At 41.0% G+C, this 20,103-nt stretch overlaps 1 protein-coding gene across 8 annotated transcripts in view; it reads left to right on the top strand.

Moving 5' to 3' along the window:
- Positions 1–20,103, top strand: part of IQGAP1 (IQ motif containing GTPase activating protein 1) — a 224,954-nt gene that overhangs the window by 35,366 nt on the left and 169,485 nt on the right. For all 8 annotated transcript variants that reach the window (XR_007454151.1, XR_007454149.1, XR_007454150.1 and 5 more), the window contains exons 5-13: positions 2,025–2,101; positions 7,982–8,049; positions 9,174–9,287; positions 10,056–10,234; positions 10,960–11,044; positions 15,166–15,329; positions 17,022–17,106; positions 17,859–18,022; positions 18,234–18,394. Coding sequence is in view for 5 of the 8 variants with exons in the window: in XM_049614186.1 (XP_049470143.1) it covers positions 2,025–2,101; positions 7,982–8,049; positions 9,174–9,287; positions 10,056–10,234; positions 10,960–11,044; positions 15,166–15,329; positions 17,022–17,106; positions 17,859–18,022; positions 18,234–18,394 (1,097 nt within the window). In the remaining 3 variants the exon portion in view is untranslated. The remainder of the gene's footprint in view (positions 1–2,024; positions 2,102–7,981; positions 8,050–9,173; positions 9,288–10,055; positions 10,235–10,959; positions 11,045–15,165; positions 15,330–17,021; positions 17,107–17,858; positions 18,023–18,233; positions 18,395–20,103) is intronic.

The following is a 20,103-nucleotide window of genomic DNA, read 5'->3' as shown; positions in this document are numbered from 1 at the left end:
TTTTAACGTTTATTTATTTTTGAGACAGAGAGAGACAGAGCATGAACGGGGGAGGGTCAGAGAGAGAGGGAGACACAGAATCTGAAACAGGCTCCAGGCTCTGAGCTGTCAGCACAGAGCCCGACGCGGGGCTCGAACCCACCGACCGCGAGATCGTGACCTGAGCCGAAGTCGGACGCTTAACCGACCAAGCCACCCAGGTGCCCCGGTTTCAGTTATTTTGAGGACTTTGCTATAAGATAAACACACTGTCTTCAAATGGCTGCTGGACAGTTCTCCTTGGATAGCTTTTTATTAGCTAGAATTCCTCCTATCTAAAAGTAAACCTTGCCTTTTCCCCAAGTGAACCTCCCTCCTCTATACTAAATGGTAGCCTGTCTTCATTTCCCCAGTCATCCATCCCGTCTCAAAATCTTAAGGTTACCTTGGACTCCTAAATGCAGTTATTCCCCAAACCTTCCTCATGTATTTGAAATGTTTCTTTTATCCGTTCAAACTGCTTATCAGCCTGCCTCCTTAGCTTCAGTTTCTCCGCTATTCAATATATCCTGTATCCTGTCTCCAGTCAGATCTTACAGAGACTCTGTTTTTATCCTTGGCTCCAGAGCTAGGACTTCCCCGTGGCCCGCATATCAAGTTCAAACTCGTCTGACGTTCAAGGTCTTCTTAATCTGATATATCCTACCCTACCCAACTGTATTGTTCCGTTACTTTCTAAAATATAGTCTGTACTTTTTTTGGGAAGGGTGTCTCACCGTGACCGTAATGTTCACCTTTCAGGAGAAGACATCTCAGTCTTGGGAGGTGAGCATGTAGAACTTGAAAAATTATCAAAAAAGAGGATTCTGCTACATCCCATGTCTCAAGGAGGGTGGTTCTTTCTAGTTGAGAGCCATAGGTATTGTGAGAAAAGCATGAAAACAAACACCATGTGTTAAGGACTCTAATGGATACAAGGTGCTGCAGTACTCTTCCTATTGCCTTAGTTAAGCCCTTTTACTCTTATCCAGATTCTTCTCATTGCCTCATAATTCAGTCTTTCACTTCTCCAAACCGCTATTACTCCTTCTCCCCCTAAGTTATAGGACGAATTATATGGTGCCACATCACCATGAAGATAGGTCTTGAAATTGAAGATTACTCCCAATCTAAACTTGCTATGTTCCTATTCAACCTCATTCATTAATTCATTAAATATAGAGCCACTCCCATGACCTTGGCTCTGGGCTTGGCATTGAACAACATAGACCTGACCCTTGCCTTTCATGTAGCTTGTAGTCTGTTGGAGGAGTCAAACAGATAGTAACACAGGTAACTGATTATTTGTGGTAAGTGCTACCAAGGAGAACCACCTATCTTCCACGTTCCCGTACATGTCCTCTGTTGCAGATACTTCGTCTGTGTATCTTTTCACTTCTGCCAAGCATATAACACATTTTTAAAAAGATTTTATTTTTAAGTAATTTCTACGCCCAACGTGGTGCTTGAACTCACAACCCCGAGATCAATCAGTCGCACGTTCCGCCCACTGAGCCAGCCAGGTGCCCCACATACAACACATTTTAATTTTTTGTAGTATTTTTCAATGTCTAAATGTAGTGGTTTGCATAATTGAAAGCACCTAAGGAAATGTTCATTGGTTAGCTACTACTCAGTCTAGGCATGGTATATAGTAACTGGGAAGATTGTAGTCCTTCAGAGCTTCCTACATTTGCCAGTGATTTCAACTGGATGAGCGCTTGGTGTCATCTGCTTGTAGCTGAGTCGGCAGTAAACAAATCACTTTCGCATACCTGGTGAAATTCAGTGGGTTGACCAGATGAGGCTTTTCCAACTAGTGCTTTTTCTGTTTTATAGGATTTTGTTCCTTATATGACTTGTGATGAATTAATTGTCTGTTCCCCCTAACGAAATTACTTGCTGAATGGCAATAATGTTTGCTAACTGTTTTATTTGTATTGTTGATGATTGGTGAATGATCCAGTAGATGGATACCTTACTCTGCTTCTTTTATTTCTCCTTAGATTTTTTACCCAGAAACTACAGATATCTACGATCGAAAAAATATGCCGAGATGTATCTACTGTATTCATGCACTCAGGTAATCAGATTTTCTTGGTAAAATGAACAGTGTATGTAGATACAGAGAACGGATTGCCGAATTGCCAGAGGTGGGGATTAGGGGGTAGGCGAAATGGACGAAGGGGGTCAAAAATTACAAACTTCCAGTTATAAAATAAGTAAGTCCCGAGGATGTGATGTACCACACAGAGATTATAGTTAATAATAGTGTATTGTATATCTGAAAGTTGCTAAGAGAGTAGATCTTAAAAGTTCTCAGTACAAGGAAAAAACGTCAGTAACTGTGGTGGTGGCCGTTAGTGGAACTTATTGTGGTGAACATTTCACGGTATATGCATCTATTGAAGCATTGTGTTGTATAACCTGAAACTAGTATTATATGTCAGTTCTCTCTCAGTAAAAGAAAGCAGTTTAGGAACAACATCTGAATAGAAGATACAGCTTTTTGTCCATGGTGTGATGAAAAAATTTTGCATCAGCTTCAGAATTTTCAAATAGCATAGGATACAGTTGTCTGAATGAAATGGTGAGAAACAGCTGTGTTTTTCTAGGAAGTAGAGAGAAGGGATTTATTCCCATAATAGCAGATAATTTGGCTCTGAAAACATAGGATAGTGTTTTATTATTGATCTACTGTTTCTGTGAGCTGTGCATTTTAGTTGAGATGCAGTTCCTTTCCTTCTCATTAAAATTTCTTTAAAAAATTTCTTGAAAATCGCAAAAAGTATATACATTTCAAAACTTTCATTGTTTACTATTTCGTTCCAGGCCAATAGCTGAATTAAAAAATGCCCTGTGTTAATACTTTAGTAGTATAACTAAATTTTGTCAACATCTTCAAATAATGCCAGCAAATATCAAATGGCTGATTTTTAATTTAGTTTTCTAGGTCCTCACCAAGCCATCTGTTCAGTAATTTTTATGTCAAACAAATACGAGAAATAGGAACTGAAACTAAGTATATTTTTTTCATAATTTCATAATAAATTTGGAAGATGATTTAATTTCAGGTCCTTGGCTCTTGGAATCAACAGAGTACTGTATTGGAAGGAAGAGGTGGTTTGCGTGGAGAGAGGGGTGCGGTCGGGTGGGAATTGGAGGCAGTAGTGTGGTGAGTCAGAGTGCTACAAATTTACGTGATGGCTATAGGGCTAAAGTGGAAGGTGGAAGAAGTAAGTGGGCCATGAGTATGGGGTTTCTTTGCTTGGGCTGCCCATTTTATTTTATTTTGTTTTGTTTTGTTTTATTTTTATTTTATTTTATTTTATTTTATTTTATTTTATTTTATTTTATTTTATTTTATTATTTTTAAAATAAAGTTTATGTATTTTGAGAAGACAGAGCAAGTGAGCAGGGAAGGGGCAGAGAGAACAGAGAGAGAGAATCCCAAGTAGGCTTTGCACTGCCAGTGCGGAGCCTGACATGGGGCTTGAACTCACGTACCATGAGATCATGACCTGAGATGAAATCAAGAGTCGTGTGCTTAACTGACTGAGCCACCCAGGCGCTCCAGTGGGCTGCCCATTTTATAAAGCATCCTGTATGTGTGCTTAATAAATACTAATGATGTATATAAATACATGTATAATATTGACCCATGAGAAGCCTATTGTCTCCAGTTTGATTGAACATGGGCCAGACCCTTGGTATCTCTGGAATATTCTGAAAACTACAAAAGAAAGACTATAGCTGAGGACTGGTCGACGTGCCACACACTCTTGTGCCTTAGGTTATTCTGTTTCCGTTGCCTGATTGCCCTTTACTCCCTGGTTTAACCCATGCTCCTCTCCAGCTGCCACTGTGGAATGCCACTGTTCGTTGATACCTTCTTTTCCTTTTTCTCCCTCAGATGGAATCAGCTCCTTCCCATCTTTGTGCTCTTCTAGCATCTGCACATACCTCCTCCTTCAAGTCTAGGGCTTTTACACTGTACTCTGCTTATTTGTTCTTGTAGCTGACTTTCAGTGGTCTCCTTGGGGACAAGGACTATTTCTGTTATTCTTTATCTTTGTGTCTCTAGTACTTAGATGCCTAGCATATAGTACGTAGCCAATAAATGCTTGTGGTCACAATCCTACATTATAAAAAATCTTCCTTTCCCCTGTTCTGGCTCAAGGGGATATTTTATTACCCATAAATGAAAAAAGGAAATGGTTCTTTCTTTTTATCAGATGACTCTTCATGTTTATCTCAGTGTATCCAGTCACATTTTAATTGAATTCCCACCTTCTTGGTGATGTTTTGGATTTCCAGTGACTCCAGCTCAGTCCTTTGTTTAAACTCCTGTGTTTCTTGGTTTCTAAGTTATATATTGTTTCTTTCATGTGTTTACTGTCTTTCTCTCTCTTAGGTATTAGCATCTTAGAGACAGAGGTCATGCTTTACGTTTCTTCCCCACCCCCACCCCCCCCAAGGTTCATAGCATAATATTGGACAAACAAGAACAACATGAGAATTTTTTAAAAATGTTTAGGAATGGGTGGGATCTAGGGGAATGTTCAGATTGCAGTGATTTCAAATGTACGGGTCTGAGCCAAAATCAGATTAACTCTGAGTATTGTGACTGGCTGTGAGTTACGTGAGGTCTGTGTTGATAACCTTGTGAAGGTTGTACCTACAATGGGTATCTGAACTTGGCAGGCAAGAGGCTGAGCTGGCGGAACTCTCTTCGAGTTCTGCAGCCATGGCCTTCTGCAGCATAACCTGGGTCCTCAGCCTTCAAATTCTCTGAACTAGAGATGAAGAAGTAACTCTGCCTTTCTCATGATGGAGTCAGAATCGGGAAGGAAGGAAGTCTGCTCTTGTTTTTCATTTCTCTTCAGTTTGCAGCCCATGCTTGGGAAGTATACACAGAGCAATGTATTCTGGTTGGTGATTTACAATTTCTTTCCTCCCTAGAGTGTTTTTCCTGAAGTGCCGTCAGCCCTTGCTATATAGGCACTTAACACCTGCCGGGAGCCTCTTCTTTACCATATAGGACAACAGTATCGAGGCAGATTCCTTGCCTCACTGTGAGGGGTGAGGCACCATCTCCTTTTGGATCAGTAGCAACAAAGAAGCATTATCTCCTTGTTTCTTGACTAGCGTTATTCCAGAGATAGTCCCTGTATTTAGTCCTGCTAAATTACTTTTCTGGATTACATTCCACCCTCAGATAAGACCCTAATTCATTATTATTTTGCATAGGTTTGTATACTTCATTTCCATTTCCTCTGGTGTTTTATCTTTCTAAGAACTGATTTGGAGGTTAAATGGGCCCATAGTCATATATCCTAAATTCAAAAGAGATGTAAAAGCTGAAAGTTACATTTAAGTTTGGTTCAAACAGATTTGTTGGTGAAATCTGAACAGAATTAATTGAGGTTATTTAGAATATGTATCTACTTACTGTGATTATGTGTATGTTTCTCTTCAGAATAGTAGTGTTTTTGTTTAGGGGTGCTGCCTCAAGGCTTGCTGGGGATGTCTTCTAATACTGTATATACTTACATAAGCAAACATTACATGATACTATATATACTATAAAACATTTCTAGTATCAGAAATTCTAATCAGAGATCAGGGATCATGCTGCACTAGATTCTGTTTCCTGTCAACTACTGTGTTTGTATTTAAGATCTCTGCGATCAGCCTAGTGACTTCCTCCAGGTTACTCTGTAGTCAGCAAAGATAATAGGAATCCCAGTAGGCTAACATAACCTCCTCCCCCCTATTGCTGTAAAGTAGAGCTTAAATAGGAAAAAAAAAAAAGAAAAATAAACCTGAGCTCAGTACAAACTAAACATTGTAGGTGCCTAACAGTTATTTGTAAAAGTAGGCATGGGAGAATAGGAGCAAAGATTGGAAAAGGGGTGTTTACTGGTAGGACTTTAAAGGTTCAGCTTTTAGGTTGAATATTCTCTGTTCTGTGCAAGAGGATCTGAGTGGTCCTTGTGATTATATTCATAGCTTCACCATCTCCTTAAAATATTCCTAATCATTGAAATGAGATAAAAGAAAGATGATGCCTATGTCTTAGCTTCTCCTCTACTTTATTTATAGCAGCTAGCGACATCGTAACTTTAATTTACTGTTGGAAGACCTTAAAAACGAATTCGCTCCTTGAGGCTGTTAAAATGACACTCTTGCAATTTCTTTTTTTAAAATTGTATTTATTTTTGAGAGAGAGAGCACGCGCGTGAGTGAGCAGGGGAGGGGCAAAGAGAGGGAGACACAGAATCCGAAGCAGGCTCCAGGCTCTGAGCTGTCAGCACAGGGCCCGATGTGGGGCTCAAACTCACGAACTACAAGACAGTGACCTGAGCCGAGGTTGGATGCTTAACCGACTGAGCCACCCAGGCACCCCAGACGTTTGCAATTTCTTAAAGTATGGCAGCCTCTTTCCTGTTTCAAAGTAGAAATAAAAGAGGAAGAAATTCCTCAAGAAACATATTCTTACTAATTTGGAATGCAGGTGGGACATATGTGGGAGAAACAATACATATAATGGGGACATATTACAGGTGTAGAACGTTATTGGCTAATTTGCTTTGGAAAATTTGTTAGAGTTAAAATCTTCTGAGAGAGGAACTTTGTATAGTTCTATTTTGAGCATTTTACTCTAAAAAAAGGACTCAATCATATACGTATGGTTCATACTTGTATTTATCTTAGAAAATAATTAGCTACTCTGAATGCATAAATTTGAATGTGTTTTCAGAATGCTTGGCTTTTTTTTTTTTTTTTTTTTAGATTATACATGTGAGTTTATTATATATAATTTAAATTCTGGTCAGTTCTGTGAATGCAATGTGTATGATCCACATTTGTGTTCAGATAATACTGAGCTTTATAGATTTTTTGCAAAAACTGGAGATTGTTCTATTGTGTTTATGATTTGTTTCTCAGGGTGTTATATTTATTCCCTTATTGCTAGGCTGTCAGTGTCTTGCCCATGTCCATCCCTGTCAAGCACCCTTCTGATTTACTGATTCTGATCTGCTGGGTCCTTAGAATCCACTTAGGCTAACTCAGGCTTATAGACATTTACTTATCCAGCTATCCATCTATGAAATATAAATATTTATTAAGAGGTTCTGGGTAGACATTGGTGAACAACTTACTGTTCCTGCCTTCATGAAATTTGAAGTCTACTAGATTTTTTTTAAACAGTAAATATATATAATATTTACTGTAAAACTCATAAATTACCTGAATGAAACTTTTCCATCAGCGATATAAATTCAGTTAATTTAATTTATTAAAAAATTTTTTTTTGATGTTTGTTTTTGAGAAAGAGAGAGACAGTGTGAGCAGGAGAGGGGTAGAGAGAGAGGGAGACACAGAATCTGAAGCAGGCTGCAAGCTCTGAACTGTCAGCACAGAGCCCGATGCGGGGCTCGAACCCGTGAACCGTGAGATCATGACCTGAGCTGAAGTCGGACGGTTAACCGACTGAGCCATCCAGGCGCCCCTGAATTCAGTTTAACTAAGACTTTCTATTTGAATCATTTTCATGGGACTTTTCTCAAATATCTTATTTTACTTAAAGCTTATTGATCACAGGAAGGTAAACAAAAGTGAAGATGCTCCGCTTAGATTAATTACATCCACATGTATGTCAACATCTAATTATACACTAGATTTGTACCAGGACTGGGACTCGAACCTGTGTCTTCTGACTCCCAGTCTGGTGCTTTTTGCATTGCATTATGGAACTTTCTAGGACAATGTTATGTAAAACTGAAAAAAGGTTCTGAGGTAAAGCACGGTAACTGCAAAGGGGAATATGGTAGCATGCAAGGAGTCTGTGTTCAGAATGTTTCTGTTCTTTATGTTTGCTACCTTTCCCCTTCAGTCTAAGAGCAGCAGCTAGATGCAGTGGGAGGCCTAACTCTTTTCTGCATATCGTGTCTTCTAGTTTGTACCTGTTCAAACTAGGCCTGGCTCCTCAGATTCAAGACCTATATGGAAAGGTTGACTTCACAGGTAAGGAGTTGCAGACTTGGCAGGAAATGCTTGATTTATGTAGAAATAGCCTGGAGAGTCAACAGTACCAATCTTAAAGACATAGGGCTTTAAAAACACTCTGGCAACAGAGATCAAAGAAGGATAAGTAACTTATTTCTCCTGGTTTGCTGAGAAGAATGCTAACGTTGGAATTTTAAACTCTGTTCTCTCGTTTCTGACGTGAGTATGGTTAGTGAGTGTCCATTTTCCTGTATGTAAAGTGGGAATAGTATTAATATATAACACAGAAAATATATAATACCGTATTAGCATCTAACATGAAATATCCATGCATGGTGAAAACACTTAGTCTTTTCCTTTGCTTCTCGCAAGTCCCTGCTGCGGGCAAAGCAAGGGGTATGCTATGGGGACGGAGATAATGCAGAGGTGACAATTAAGTAATTAAAAAATTTACCTTATTTACCTTATTCTATGTGTATTTGCTCTAGTAGATGCTTGCTTGAAGAGATGGGGGCCTGGGAAGAAAAAGAACATTGGTAATATTGGTTAGGGGCAATATAGATTCAAATCTTTTGAACTGGTCATTATTTTGTAGGCTTGGGAATTTTAAATTGAATAAAACTTTTATCTATGATATTTTTCCTTCTAGGGAAGTTGTTCACCAGACCTAGGGCAAAGGGCCAAACCTCACATGTTGTTTCCTTTATCATTTGGCTTCCTGCCTTGGAAGGAAAATTGTTTAATAGCAGTAGTGACTTGGTGTGTGAAGACCGAGAAAGAAGGCTGGCTGGCCTGTGGGTCGCTTGTTGTTGAGCTCCTTTTAAAGCTGCTCCATTCATAAGTTCATTGTAGAAATGCCACAAGTAGCAGTTTTGAACAACTATTTTCTGTAGGGCTGTTCTCACGTTCTAGTTATTTTTGATGTTCTTGATAATAGTAATAACAGTTAGTATCTACTCCATGTACGTTATGTGCCGGATACTCTGTTAAGTGCTTTCCATAATTATCTCATTAAGTCATCGTGTCAACCCTACGAGGTAGCTACCACTTTATCCCATTTTGTAGTTGGGGATGCGGTTTCCTTCTCTGAGTTATGGGAAGGTGCTTAACTTGCTCACCTGGGTCTTTATCCCTTCCTGCAGAAGAGGAAATCAACAACATGAAGATTGAACTGGAGAAGTACGGGATCCAGATGCCCGCCTTCAGCAAGATCGGGGGCATCCTGGCTAACGAACTCTCAGTGGATGAAGCTGCATGTAAGAAGAGAGAAATTTTGTGGGTTCAAATGGGATTGTTGCTACCACTTTCAGTAATGAATACTATAGTGATGGTCTTGGAATTAGGAATTTTGCTAGCAAGTCAGTAGATGTAGCTTTTTTTTTTTTTTTTTGTTTGAGAGATAGAGAGAGAGCGAGAGAGAGCGAGCACGAGTGGGGGAGGGGCAGCAAGCCAGAAAGGAAGAGAGAATCCCACTGTCTGTGGGTCTTAAACCCATGAACCATGAGATCATGACCTGAGCCGATGTCGGATGCTTAGTCGACTGGGCCACTCAGGCGCCCCAGTAGATGTAGTTTTAACACTGCTGCCATCTTCTGTGCTGTTATTTGGGAGTAAGTGCTTGGTTCTGATGAAAATGAAAACATTTAGAAATTGAGTTCTAGATTTCAGCACCTCTTTGAGTGTCTTATTTTTTTTAATGGTATTTACATGATGATTAAGGGCGAACATTTCCATAACGTACACTCCTTGCAAGGCTCTTTTATGAATATTTCCCTGTGGGATTCCAAACTCAGCCTCCCAGACATGGATCACAGGCAGAGCTGTGACTTTGTGCATCCAAAGGAAGAGACGAGGCTTACAGGATTCAGGGCGCCGTTCCTTCAGCCCCAGTCATTGTTTCTCTATCATGATGAGCCTTTCTCTGCAATAGGGGGTTGTAATGTTTTGTATGTGTCGTGTACGTCCCTTGCTGTATATAACTTCTGTGTTCTATGTTTTGAATTTTTTTTTTTTTTTTTTTTTAGTGCATGCTGCTGTTATTGCTATTAATGAAGCTATTGACCGTAGAATTCCAGCTGACACGTTTGCAGCTCTGAGAAACCCCAACGCCATGCTTGTAAATCTTGAAGATCCCTTGGCTTCCACTTACCAGGATGTGCTTTATCAGGCCAAACAGGAGAAAATGACAAATGCTAAAAACAGGGTAAAAATGGAACGTCTGTTCTTTCTAGTTGATCGATATTCTTTCATTGTTCGCTATAACTCCATTTTTAAAATCAGTTTTCTTAAAGTATGATTTACATACAATAAGATTCGCTCATTTTATGTGTATGGTTTGACGAGTTTTGACAAATGTATATGGTTACAAAACCATCATCCCCAAAGTCCCCAGGTCCCTCTTCATAGTCCGCCTCCACTACTCTTACCCCTTGCCCTTGACCCCAAGCAACCTCCAATCTGAACAGATCACTGTATTTGCTTTTTTTAGAATTACATACAAATGATGATTCACACAGTATGCAGTCTTTTGGTATTCGGTTCCATTTTGACTTTTAATCTTGAATTTTGTACAAACTGACGAGAAGTTCTGACATCTGGTCTTAGGGTGTGCCCGTTCTGCTCGGGTCTGAGGCAAGGATGCAGGCTCACAAGTGGGCAGGATGGGCTTCACCTGTGCTTCCTGCTCAGGCTCGTGTTCTCCAACTCTGGGAGAAACTTCGGGCTTGTCATTAACAAGTAGATCTGCTTTTTACGTTTTTAGTTGATATTTGTGTAGCGTCCCGCAACTTAATGAAGTTGTGCTTCATTAAGGATTGCAAGCCACACCCTTACTCTTTGTTGTCTTTTGGTGGGGGAGAAGTGCAAGTATGTTGCTGTGGGTCTTCTTAGAGACCTGAACTGATCTGTGACTTTTTTACTCATCTTCAGACAGAAAACTCTGAGAGAGAAAGGGATGTTTATGAGGAGCTGCTCACGCAAGCTGAAATTCAAGGCAATATCAACAAAGTCAATAGTAAGTATGTCCCTTACTCAGGTACCTGGAGAGACATTACAGAACAATAGGAGTGTTGATCTGTTCTTGTACCGATGACATGGTTTGAGTTTATTTTAGGTATAAGTGGATTTGTTTAGGAACTATTGCTTATTACTATTTTTTTGTGTTCGTACGTCTTCTGTTTTAGCTACTGTTGTCCTCAGGTGGGCCCGCACTATTCTGTTTGCTCATCTGTCTGCTGTAGCTTTTGGACTTGCCTTGTTGGCTAATTTCACTCTCTCACCCTGTGTTAATACACTTTTTAAAAAATCGAAATAGTGACTTTTCCTGTTTTTAAAATAATATTTTTATTTTTTTTCAGAGAGTAATACAGGCTATCCAGAAGTAAACAAAAAATACACAGAAAATTAACCCCTCATCCCCTAGAAATAACCACTATTGGCATTTTTTATGAATATCCTTTTCAAAACATTTTTAAACAAAAATGAGATTAAAAAATGATTTTTGTATATACGCGTTACATTCTTTTGAGAAACTAATTTCTTGAAAGTGTCACTTTCACTTTCTCACTCTTCTGCTAAAGAACCTGCATTATTATTTGCTGGACAAAATGTAGACCCCCTAGTCTAGTGGAGTTCTGTATTTTGTATTTTATGCATACTACTCTGTACAAACTCATCCGCCTAATTGTCTCCCATATTCACTCCGTCCATTTCATGACTCATGAAAGAGTCCTGTTCTGGAGTGGCTCAGACCTGGGACTTGGTCTCTTGGCCTCTTATTTAAATTTTTTTAACGTTTATTTATTTTTGAGAGAGCACGAGCAGGGGAGGGGCAGAGACACACACACACACACACACACACACACACACACACACACACACAATCTGAAGCAGACTCCAGGCTCTGAGCTGTCAGCACAGAGCCTGATGAGGGGCTCGAACTCAAAAACTGTGAGATCATGATTTGAATCAAAGTTGGACACTTAACCGACTGAGCCACCCAGGTGCCCCTCCTGGCCTCATTAATAGCACCTGTGGTATAAGTCGTTATGCAGATGATGAGATAATGCGTGTAAATTACATGGCATTTAGTAAGTCCTCAGTAAACATTATTACAGCTTTTGCTAATGGGGTAGTCTCCTCACTATAATGGCCTCATACCTTATCTCTTAATCTGATTCAAATTATACCCATCATTCAGGGTCCAGCTCGATTCTCACCTGCACCCATTCCATCTCTCCCACAGCATTTATAGACCACACAATTTTATATTCAATTACATATTGTCTTATATTGCTTGCCTTTGTTTCTGACATCTCTGTAGATTCCTTAAAGTACAGATTACTTATGAGTTCTGCTTCTTTTGATATCCCTGTAATTCCTAGCATAATGGTTACATTTGATTTCAACCAGACTTGACCTTGTTTTGCTAAAGATAATAATAATAGTAATAGTGATTCATGTCCTCTTTGTTCATTGGGAGGCCCTAATTTCTCTCTTGAACCAATACTCTGAATAACTAGAGAGACTTTATTTATTTATTAATAATTTGAGAGAGAGAGAGAGAGCACGAGCTGGGGAGGGGAAAAGAGAGAGATAGAGAGAGAGAATCCCAAGCAGGCTCCGTGCTGTCAATGCAGAGCCCTATGCAGGGCTTGAACTCACGGACTGTGAGATCGTGACCTGAGCCATAATCAGGAGTTGGTCGCTTAACTGACTGAGCCACCCAGGTGCTTCTAGAGAGCCTTTAGAAGTTTTTAGCAATTCGATATGATCAGAAACTCTTAAATCCTGACCAGGAGTATTTGTATTCTGTTGCATTCTAGTTCATTTGAGATAATGGTTTTCTGAACAGAGTAATAGTTCCATGCACGTATGAGTGATGTGTTGTCCTGTATCTATGTGAATATTTAGGCCAGCAAATTAAACCAGAGTGTCCTTTTATACTTATTTGTGTGAGAAGAAAGCCCAGCATGTTTCCTGTTGCACACGGTGCATATAACAGTCTTTGTTTCGCTAAGTTTTTTTTTTCTATATTGTTTAGGATTTTATAACCGTGGTAGCTTGACTTGGCAAAGTGTATGAGAGTCTGTTATAAACCTGTGAGAGAAGAACCATAGTATATGTTTTTAAAGTGTTCCATTCATATTCTCATGTGGTCAGAGGAGCAAAATAATACAAATTCCTTCAAATAGCTTTCAACGTGGTACGGACGATAAATGTGCAAATGAGTAATTTCAGGGCAACTTGCTTAGAACAAAATATCAAAGCTTGTATGAGGTGCATCATAAAATAAAGAAGGGAACGGTGACTTCTCGTTGGAGGTTTGTATGGGAACCTTCTCTGGATAAATAAGGCAGGATTCCTCATAGAGGCACAATCTTTTCTAATCGTAGAACCAGTCTGAAGCAAGAGAAAGTTGTATGCTAGGAAGATACAGGAACTTTAGGTCCAGAATTATCTTAACATAATTTATGGATAAGATTCTTCCCCTAAGGCTGTGAGAACCAGCAGTGAAGTCAATGCCCCAGGAGAAAGCTGTAGGCCAAATACTTAAAAATGAGAAAAAGTTTTTGAATAAGGAAAAGTGATTAAAGCTTAGTGGAAGGAAATATTTAAATAATGTTCTAAACTTTATCATCTTTATAGTATAAATGTTAATAAATGTTTATTTAAATATTTACGTATTTATGTGGTAAGTTTATGCTTCCAGTAAAAGCATAAGTGACTAGATGTGTTTATAGATAGGTAATCTGAGATTCTACTTTGCAGACCTAGAGAAAGCCTGGTAGTTACCTGATTTTGTTGATTTTCTGTCCCCGTTCCTGTAAAAGTTCCACAAAGATAGAGATAACTTGTTTTGTTCAAAACTGTATTTGCAGCATAGAGCAGGTGCTCAGGAAGGGTTGAAGGAATGGATGGTTAATTGGCTAATGGTCACATAGACCTGTAGCCATGACTGAAAGAGCCATCACCTTGGTGTGGTAATGAATTACTGAATTGCAGGTGTATTCTTTGGGAAGAAGTCTTAGGAGTCTCCAGTGAGACCACAAATCCATTGAAATTTAAAATCTTTTTCTTTTTTACATCTTATATTAATTTTTTATAATGAAAACATTAAAAATTTATAAGTGCTGCTATGTCCCAAATATTTTGATTTTTAGTATGTTATTATTGATTTGTTTTGCTACTTCGGTGATAAAATCAGTTCAACTGCATGGAGGGAGAATTCTTTTCTCTTTTAAAAATAAGGAAACTGAAAATCGTACAGTAATTATCATTTTCCAGTGGTTATTATTTCTGAAATCAGAAAGTACTGTATTCTGACTTCCAACCTAATACCTTATCTATTTTACAATATGCAGAGTGCTTTCGCGTACATTGATCTTATTTAATCTGAACAATAACACTATGGGGAAGGTGTCTTTATTATTTTCAGGTAAAGGAACATCTAGGTTTTCACTGCCAGATGTAAAAGACCTTATGTGACCTCAGGTTCTCAGACCACCTTTGCTATCTGGGCTCTGACTCCTGGGTGGAGTGTGTTTAGGAGATGGGGGATAATGAAGGGATTCGGACTGATGCTATAAAGAGGAACTAAGGCTGTTTCTCCTGGGGTAGACTGTCATGGAGAAAGAGGGACTGGATGTATTCAAGTGTCAACACTAGGGTGAAAGCTTTAATAGTTTTTGTTTTGTTTTGTTTTGTTTTTTAAAACAAAATTGCCCAAAGATGTAGTAGGTTGCCATGGGAGAAACTTTCTCCTGTGTGGTAGTTTAGGCAACAATTTGGCATTTAGAGGGAATTTAGTCACGAATTGGTTTGTACTGATGCCTCTTTTGGTGCTACCCATAGTGGTGCCAGGGTGTCTACATCTGGAAGCTTTTAAGTAGGCCTGAGGCGTGGTCCAAGAATCTGTTAACTCTGATGAACAGCCCGGCTGGGGTCCCTGGACTTGATGCCTTTAAGGTTCTCTTCCAATGCCACGATCTTGTGCTTCTGTGATATTCCAGAATAAAGGCCACCTGAACTATATTTCCCTCATCTGAAATTGAGATTGGCTTGGGGGAGGGAAAAATACTCTAGACCGATGTTTACAAAGTGTTTTCTTAAGCTTTGGCCTTTTTTCTTCCTCAGCTTCTTCTGCATTAGCAAATGTGGATCTGGCCTTGGAGCAGGGCGCTGCACTGGCCTTGTTCAAGGCTCTGCAGTCCCCTGCGCTGGGCCTTCGAGGGCTGCAGCAGCAGAACGGTGACTGGTACCTCAAGCAGCTCCTGGGTGATAGACAGCAGAAGAGACAGGTAAAAGTGTCCTGGGTCGAACCCGCAAGCTTTCACATGTAGCCATTTGAATCCTGTATTCGATCCTCTATCATTTAAAGATATTTATGGAGGCTTTTTCCCTTATATAGTGTCACCCATAGTTTTTAGTATAACTTTCTCCCGCATATAAATGCAGGATTTTATTTATTGAAAAAAAAATTTTTTTTAATGTGTATTTATTTTTGAGAGAGAAAGAGTGTGTGAGCAGGGAAGGGGGTGGGGGGAGAGAGAGAGAGAGAGAGAGAGAGAGAGAGAGAGAGAGAGAGAGAGAATCTGAAGCAGGCTTCAGGCTCCGAGCTGTCAGCACAGAGCCTGATGTGGGGCTCGAACTCACGACCCGGGAGATCATGCCCTGAGCCAAAGTTAGATGCTTAACCAACTGAGCCACCCAGGTGCCCCTAAATGTAGGTTTTTAAAATATCCTCAAGTGGGGTGCCTGGGTGGTTCAGTTGGTTGAGAGTCCGGCTCTTGATCTCAGCTCGACTCTTGATCTCAAGGTCCTGAGTTCAAGCCCCGTGGTGGGCATAAAGCCTACTTTAAAAAAAAAAAAAAAAAAAAAAAAGTCCTCGGGGGCGCCTGGGTGGCTAGGTCAGTTGGGCGTCCAACTTCCACTCAGGTCATGATCTCACAGTTTGTGAGTTCAAGCCCCGCATCGGACTCTGGGCTGACAGCTCAGAGCCTGGAGCCTGCTTCGGATTCTGTCTCCCTCTCTCTCTCTGCCCTTCCCCAACTTGTGCTCTGTCTCTCAAAAAAAAAAAAAAAGTCCTTAGGTAAAATACACATTGTTTTTAGCTGTCTTTTGCTTTTAGAGTTGTAAATCTTCTTAAACACACCCACCCTCCGAACCTGACCACCCTTTCACTGAAGCATCCTTCTTAATCCCCCAACTAAATGCCATTGGGGAAAACTTGAATCTTTTTTACATTCTTACTTCAGGAATTTCTACTTAAAAGAAAACACACGTCACTAGTTTCCTCTGGCCAACACTGGGAAAGTACTTAACGTGCAGTAAAAGTACACTGTGGAATTGTACTTAGTGGGTTTTTAGAACAAATATGAGTAGCTTTCTTTTTGTCTGAATGAGGACAGTGTACATTATACAGATTCCCAGCGTATATCAGCCAAAGTCAATAGCATTAATGTGCTAAGGAGTCTATAAACATCTCGTCTCAATATTTTGATGCTTCTCACGAACTATTTTTTTTTACATGTACTGGTGTCTGGAAAGTCACTCTACCCCAGATTTGGCAAGGGCTTTGGCTCTACCCAGGGCTGCTACTTTGCACGTAGCCTGAAGCTGTCACTTAGGCCTCTGGTTCTTTGTCCCTGTGACTGCTGTTGAGATAGGACAACTATAAGACCTGGAGGCGTAGGCACGAGGATCCTTATATAAATGTTCTTTGCTTGGGGCGCCTGGGTGGCTCAGTCGCTGAGAGTCGGTGACTCTTGATTGCGGCTCGGGTCATGATCTCGCAGTTTTGAGATTGAGGTCGAGCCATATCAGGCTCTACCCGGACGGCTTGGAGCCCGCTTGGGATTCCCTCTCCCTCCATCCCTCTCTTTGCACCTCCCCCACGTGTTTGTGCACTCTCCCTCCCTCTCTCTCTCCCTCTCTCTCTCAAAATAAGTAAATAAACTTAAAAGAAAAACCAAGTTGTTTGCTTTTCTTAGGGTGGCCGGGCGGATCCCCTGCAGAAGGAGGAACTGCAGTCCGGAGTGGATGCTGCCAACAGCGCCGCCCAGCGGTATCAGAGAAGTAAGAGCGCCCCCTGAGGGCCGAGTGGGGCCGATGTCACGAGGGGCGTCTGAGGTCAGATTCTGTCACTCCTCGGCCCCTCCCCAGGCCTGCTCGCCATCCACCACCGGGTGCCTCTGGCGGCGGCGGCTCCCCTGGTTTTCGAAGTAGAGCTGAGCCCGTGGAGGCTCACTCGGGCCGGGAGGCGCCTGACGGTTGCGGGAGGTGAGACTTAGGGGCATGATTGGTAAGATCTGGACGGTGGAGGAGGGAGGAGAAGGACGCTCCTAACGTGGGAGAGAGGAAGGAAGGAAGGACGCGTGAGTAGAGGTATAGAAGGTGAAAGAGGTCTGGAAACAGCGGTGGTTCGAATAACAGTTTTGTACGTGTTTGGAGCTGAGCTGTGTAAGATAAAGGCTTGGAAAGACCGGAAACCTTTGCGTGGCAGCTTAAGGAGCTGGTCCTTTACCTGCCGGGCTGCAGGGGATGGAAGAGACGTTTTAGAAAGATGTTTTATAAATTGGAGTGGAGGGAAGATATGGGTGAGGGAGAAGGGAGGCCACCCTTTCAAACAGCTTCGTGGAGATACAGTCGGCCTGGCCTCCGGTTCACCTTCATACAAAGGGGGAGCCTGTTCCGGAAAGATGAAATTTCCACTTCAAACATCAGGGCTGATAGTTTATCCACAGAATGTAACTTTCTTCTGTGAAGACGACTCTCCTTCCCCTCGGGGCTTCCCACGCCAGCTGCATTTCTCACCTGTTTTCTACCAGGATTGACAGCCGTGGCAGCGATCAACGCCGCCATCCAGAAGGGTGTTGCTGAGAAGACGGTTCTGGAGCTCATGAATCCCGAGGCCCAGCTGCCCCAGGTGTTTCCATTTGCTGCTGGTCTTTATCAGAAAGAGCTGGCTACCCTGCAGCAACAGAGTCCTGAGGTAAGTCAGCTGAACCTGTCCTGCTTGTGAGCAAAATGGAGTGGCCACGAACTTGATACCTGCCCCTTGGAGTCGTTGGCAGAGCCTTTTTTTTTTTTTTAATTAAATAAACCAGAAGCTTAGACTTCTTATGCCTTTATTACACTTGTAACCTTGCTTGGTGTCCAAGAATGTCTGTCCTCCCCTTCTCCCCCTCCCCCTCTCTGTACAGCATAACCTCACCCATCCTGAGCTCTCTGTCGCAGTGGAGATGTTGTCATCAGTGGCCCTGATCAACAGGGCCCTGGAGTCGGGGGACATGAACACCGTGTGGAAACAGTTGAGCGGTTCCGTGACAGGCCTTACCAATATTGAAGAAGAAAACTGTCAGAGGTGGGTGCCCACAGTGGCAGCTTGAGTCCATCGGACGGCTCTTACTCTGTCTGTTGCTGGTCAGCAACACTCCCGTTTTCAGGCATTGTGACCTTAGCGTGATCTTTTCTTTTCTTTTTTTTTCCTATTTTGATTCACTTTATTAATTGTTATGCTGGACGACTTATTGTAAATTAGCTATTATCATGACATTCGACTCCTAAATATATAGATATGCTTATCGGGAACAATGAAGGTACTTATTTTGTAGCCACAATAGTGCTGTCTTCTACCCTGACAAAAGCAGTACTTCATCTTGAACATCTTCTGAGCCTAGTCCGTTTTCATGCTTCTTCACTTGTTCCAAAACTGTCCTTTTCACCTGGTCTCTTCAAACCAGGATCGAGTGCAGGACCATGTGCTACATCTGACTGTCGTCTCCCTTAGGTATCTTCTAATCTAGCGCGGTTCCTTTCTTCGTGACGCTGACTGGTTAAAGAGCTGGGACCAATTTGTATAAAATGTTCCGTCTTCTGGTTCTGGTTGCTTCCTGATATTTGGCTTATTCCTGTAGATTGGAAATTCCATCCAAAGGGTTGTCAAGATTCAAGTCAACATTTTTGGTGATGTGTGTTTCATATCTCTTAACTAAAGGCATATAAAATCTACTTGTGTCACCGTTAGAGACACTAAGATTGATCTTTGAACTGGGGAGACAACTTATCCCTCTAATGTATATGTATGTTTTTCCCTTAGCATAATCTCTTTTTGTACCTTTGCACCATCAAAATATCCAGTTCCCCTTTAACCGTCACCTAGTGTTTTTAACTCCGGTTGATAATTCTTGTTTAAATCAGTACTTAATATTCAGTAAGAGTTGCTTAATGATGATATCCTTTTTTTTTTTTTTTTTTTTTTAAAGTAAGCTCTACACCCAACGCAGGCCTTGAACTCACGACCCCAAGATCAAGAGACACACACCATACTGACTGAGCCAGCCAGAGACCCTTAATGATATTTTGTTAGCTGGTGTATGGCCTTGTTTTTTTGTCTTTAGGAATTGGTTGAGACACTGCCTCTGGTTATTAGTTGGTGATACCTGGAATTTAGAACATGTAACAGGCTGTTAAGAATGAATGATATCCTGGGGCGCCTTGATGGCTCGTTTGCCAGAGCGTGCGCTCAGTCTTGGGGTTATGAATTCAAGCACCACATTGGGTGTAGAGATTACAAAAAGAAAAAAATAAACTTAAAAAAAAAGAAAAGGGAAGAAGTAGTGATGCCTTTACATTTTCACATTTTGTTGAAGGTAACTCCTCAGTCCCAAAGTTTTCCTCCAGAGTATGTCAAACTGTTGGGATACCTTAGCTGTCTTTGTTCCTTGGATAGTTTGTTCCCAGTCTTCTCATTCCTGTCATCTGTGACAATCCTGAAGATTCCTTTTACTTTCCTTTTCTTTCTTTTCTTTTTTTTTTTTTTAATGTTATTTATTTTGAAAGAGAGAGAGAGAGAGCAAGCAAGTGTACATACACACAAGGGAAGGGCAGAGAGAGAGAGAGAATCCCAAACAGGTTCCCATGCTGACAGCACAGAGCCCAATGTGGGGCTCGATCCCATAAACCATGAGATTACGACCTGAATTGAAACTAAGTGTTGGACGCTTAACTGACTGAGCCACCCCTGAAGGTCCCTTTTCTTATGTTGTCCTTCATTGTCTTTTTTGTTGGGGG

The sequence above is a fragment of the Panthera uncia genome, assembly GCF_023721935.1.
Source record: "Panthera uncia isolate 11264 chromosome B3 unlocalized genomic scaffold, Puncia_PCG_1.0 HiC_scaffold_2, whole genome shotgun sequence".
Lineage (NCBI taxonomy): Eukaryota > Metazoa > Chordata > Mammalia > Carnivora > Felidae > Panthera > Panthera uncia.
The sequence above is the reverse complement of the archived record's forward strand: the minus strand, read 5'-3'. Positions and strand labels throughout refer to the sequence as shown.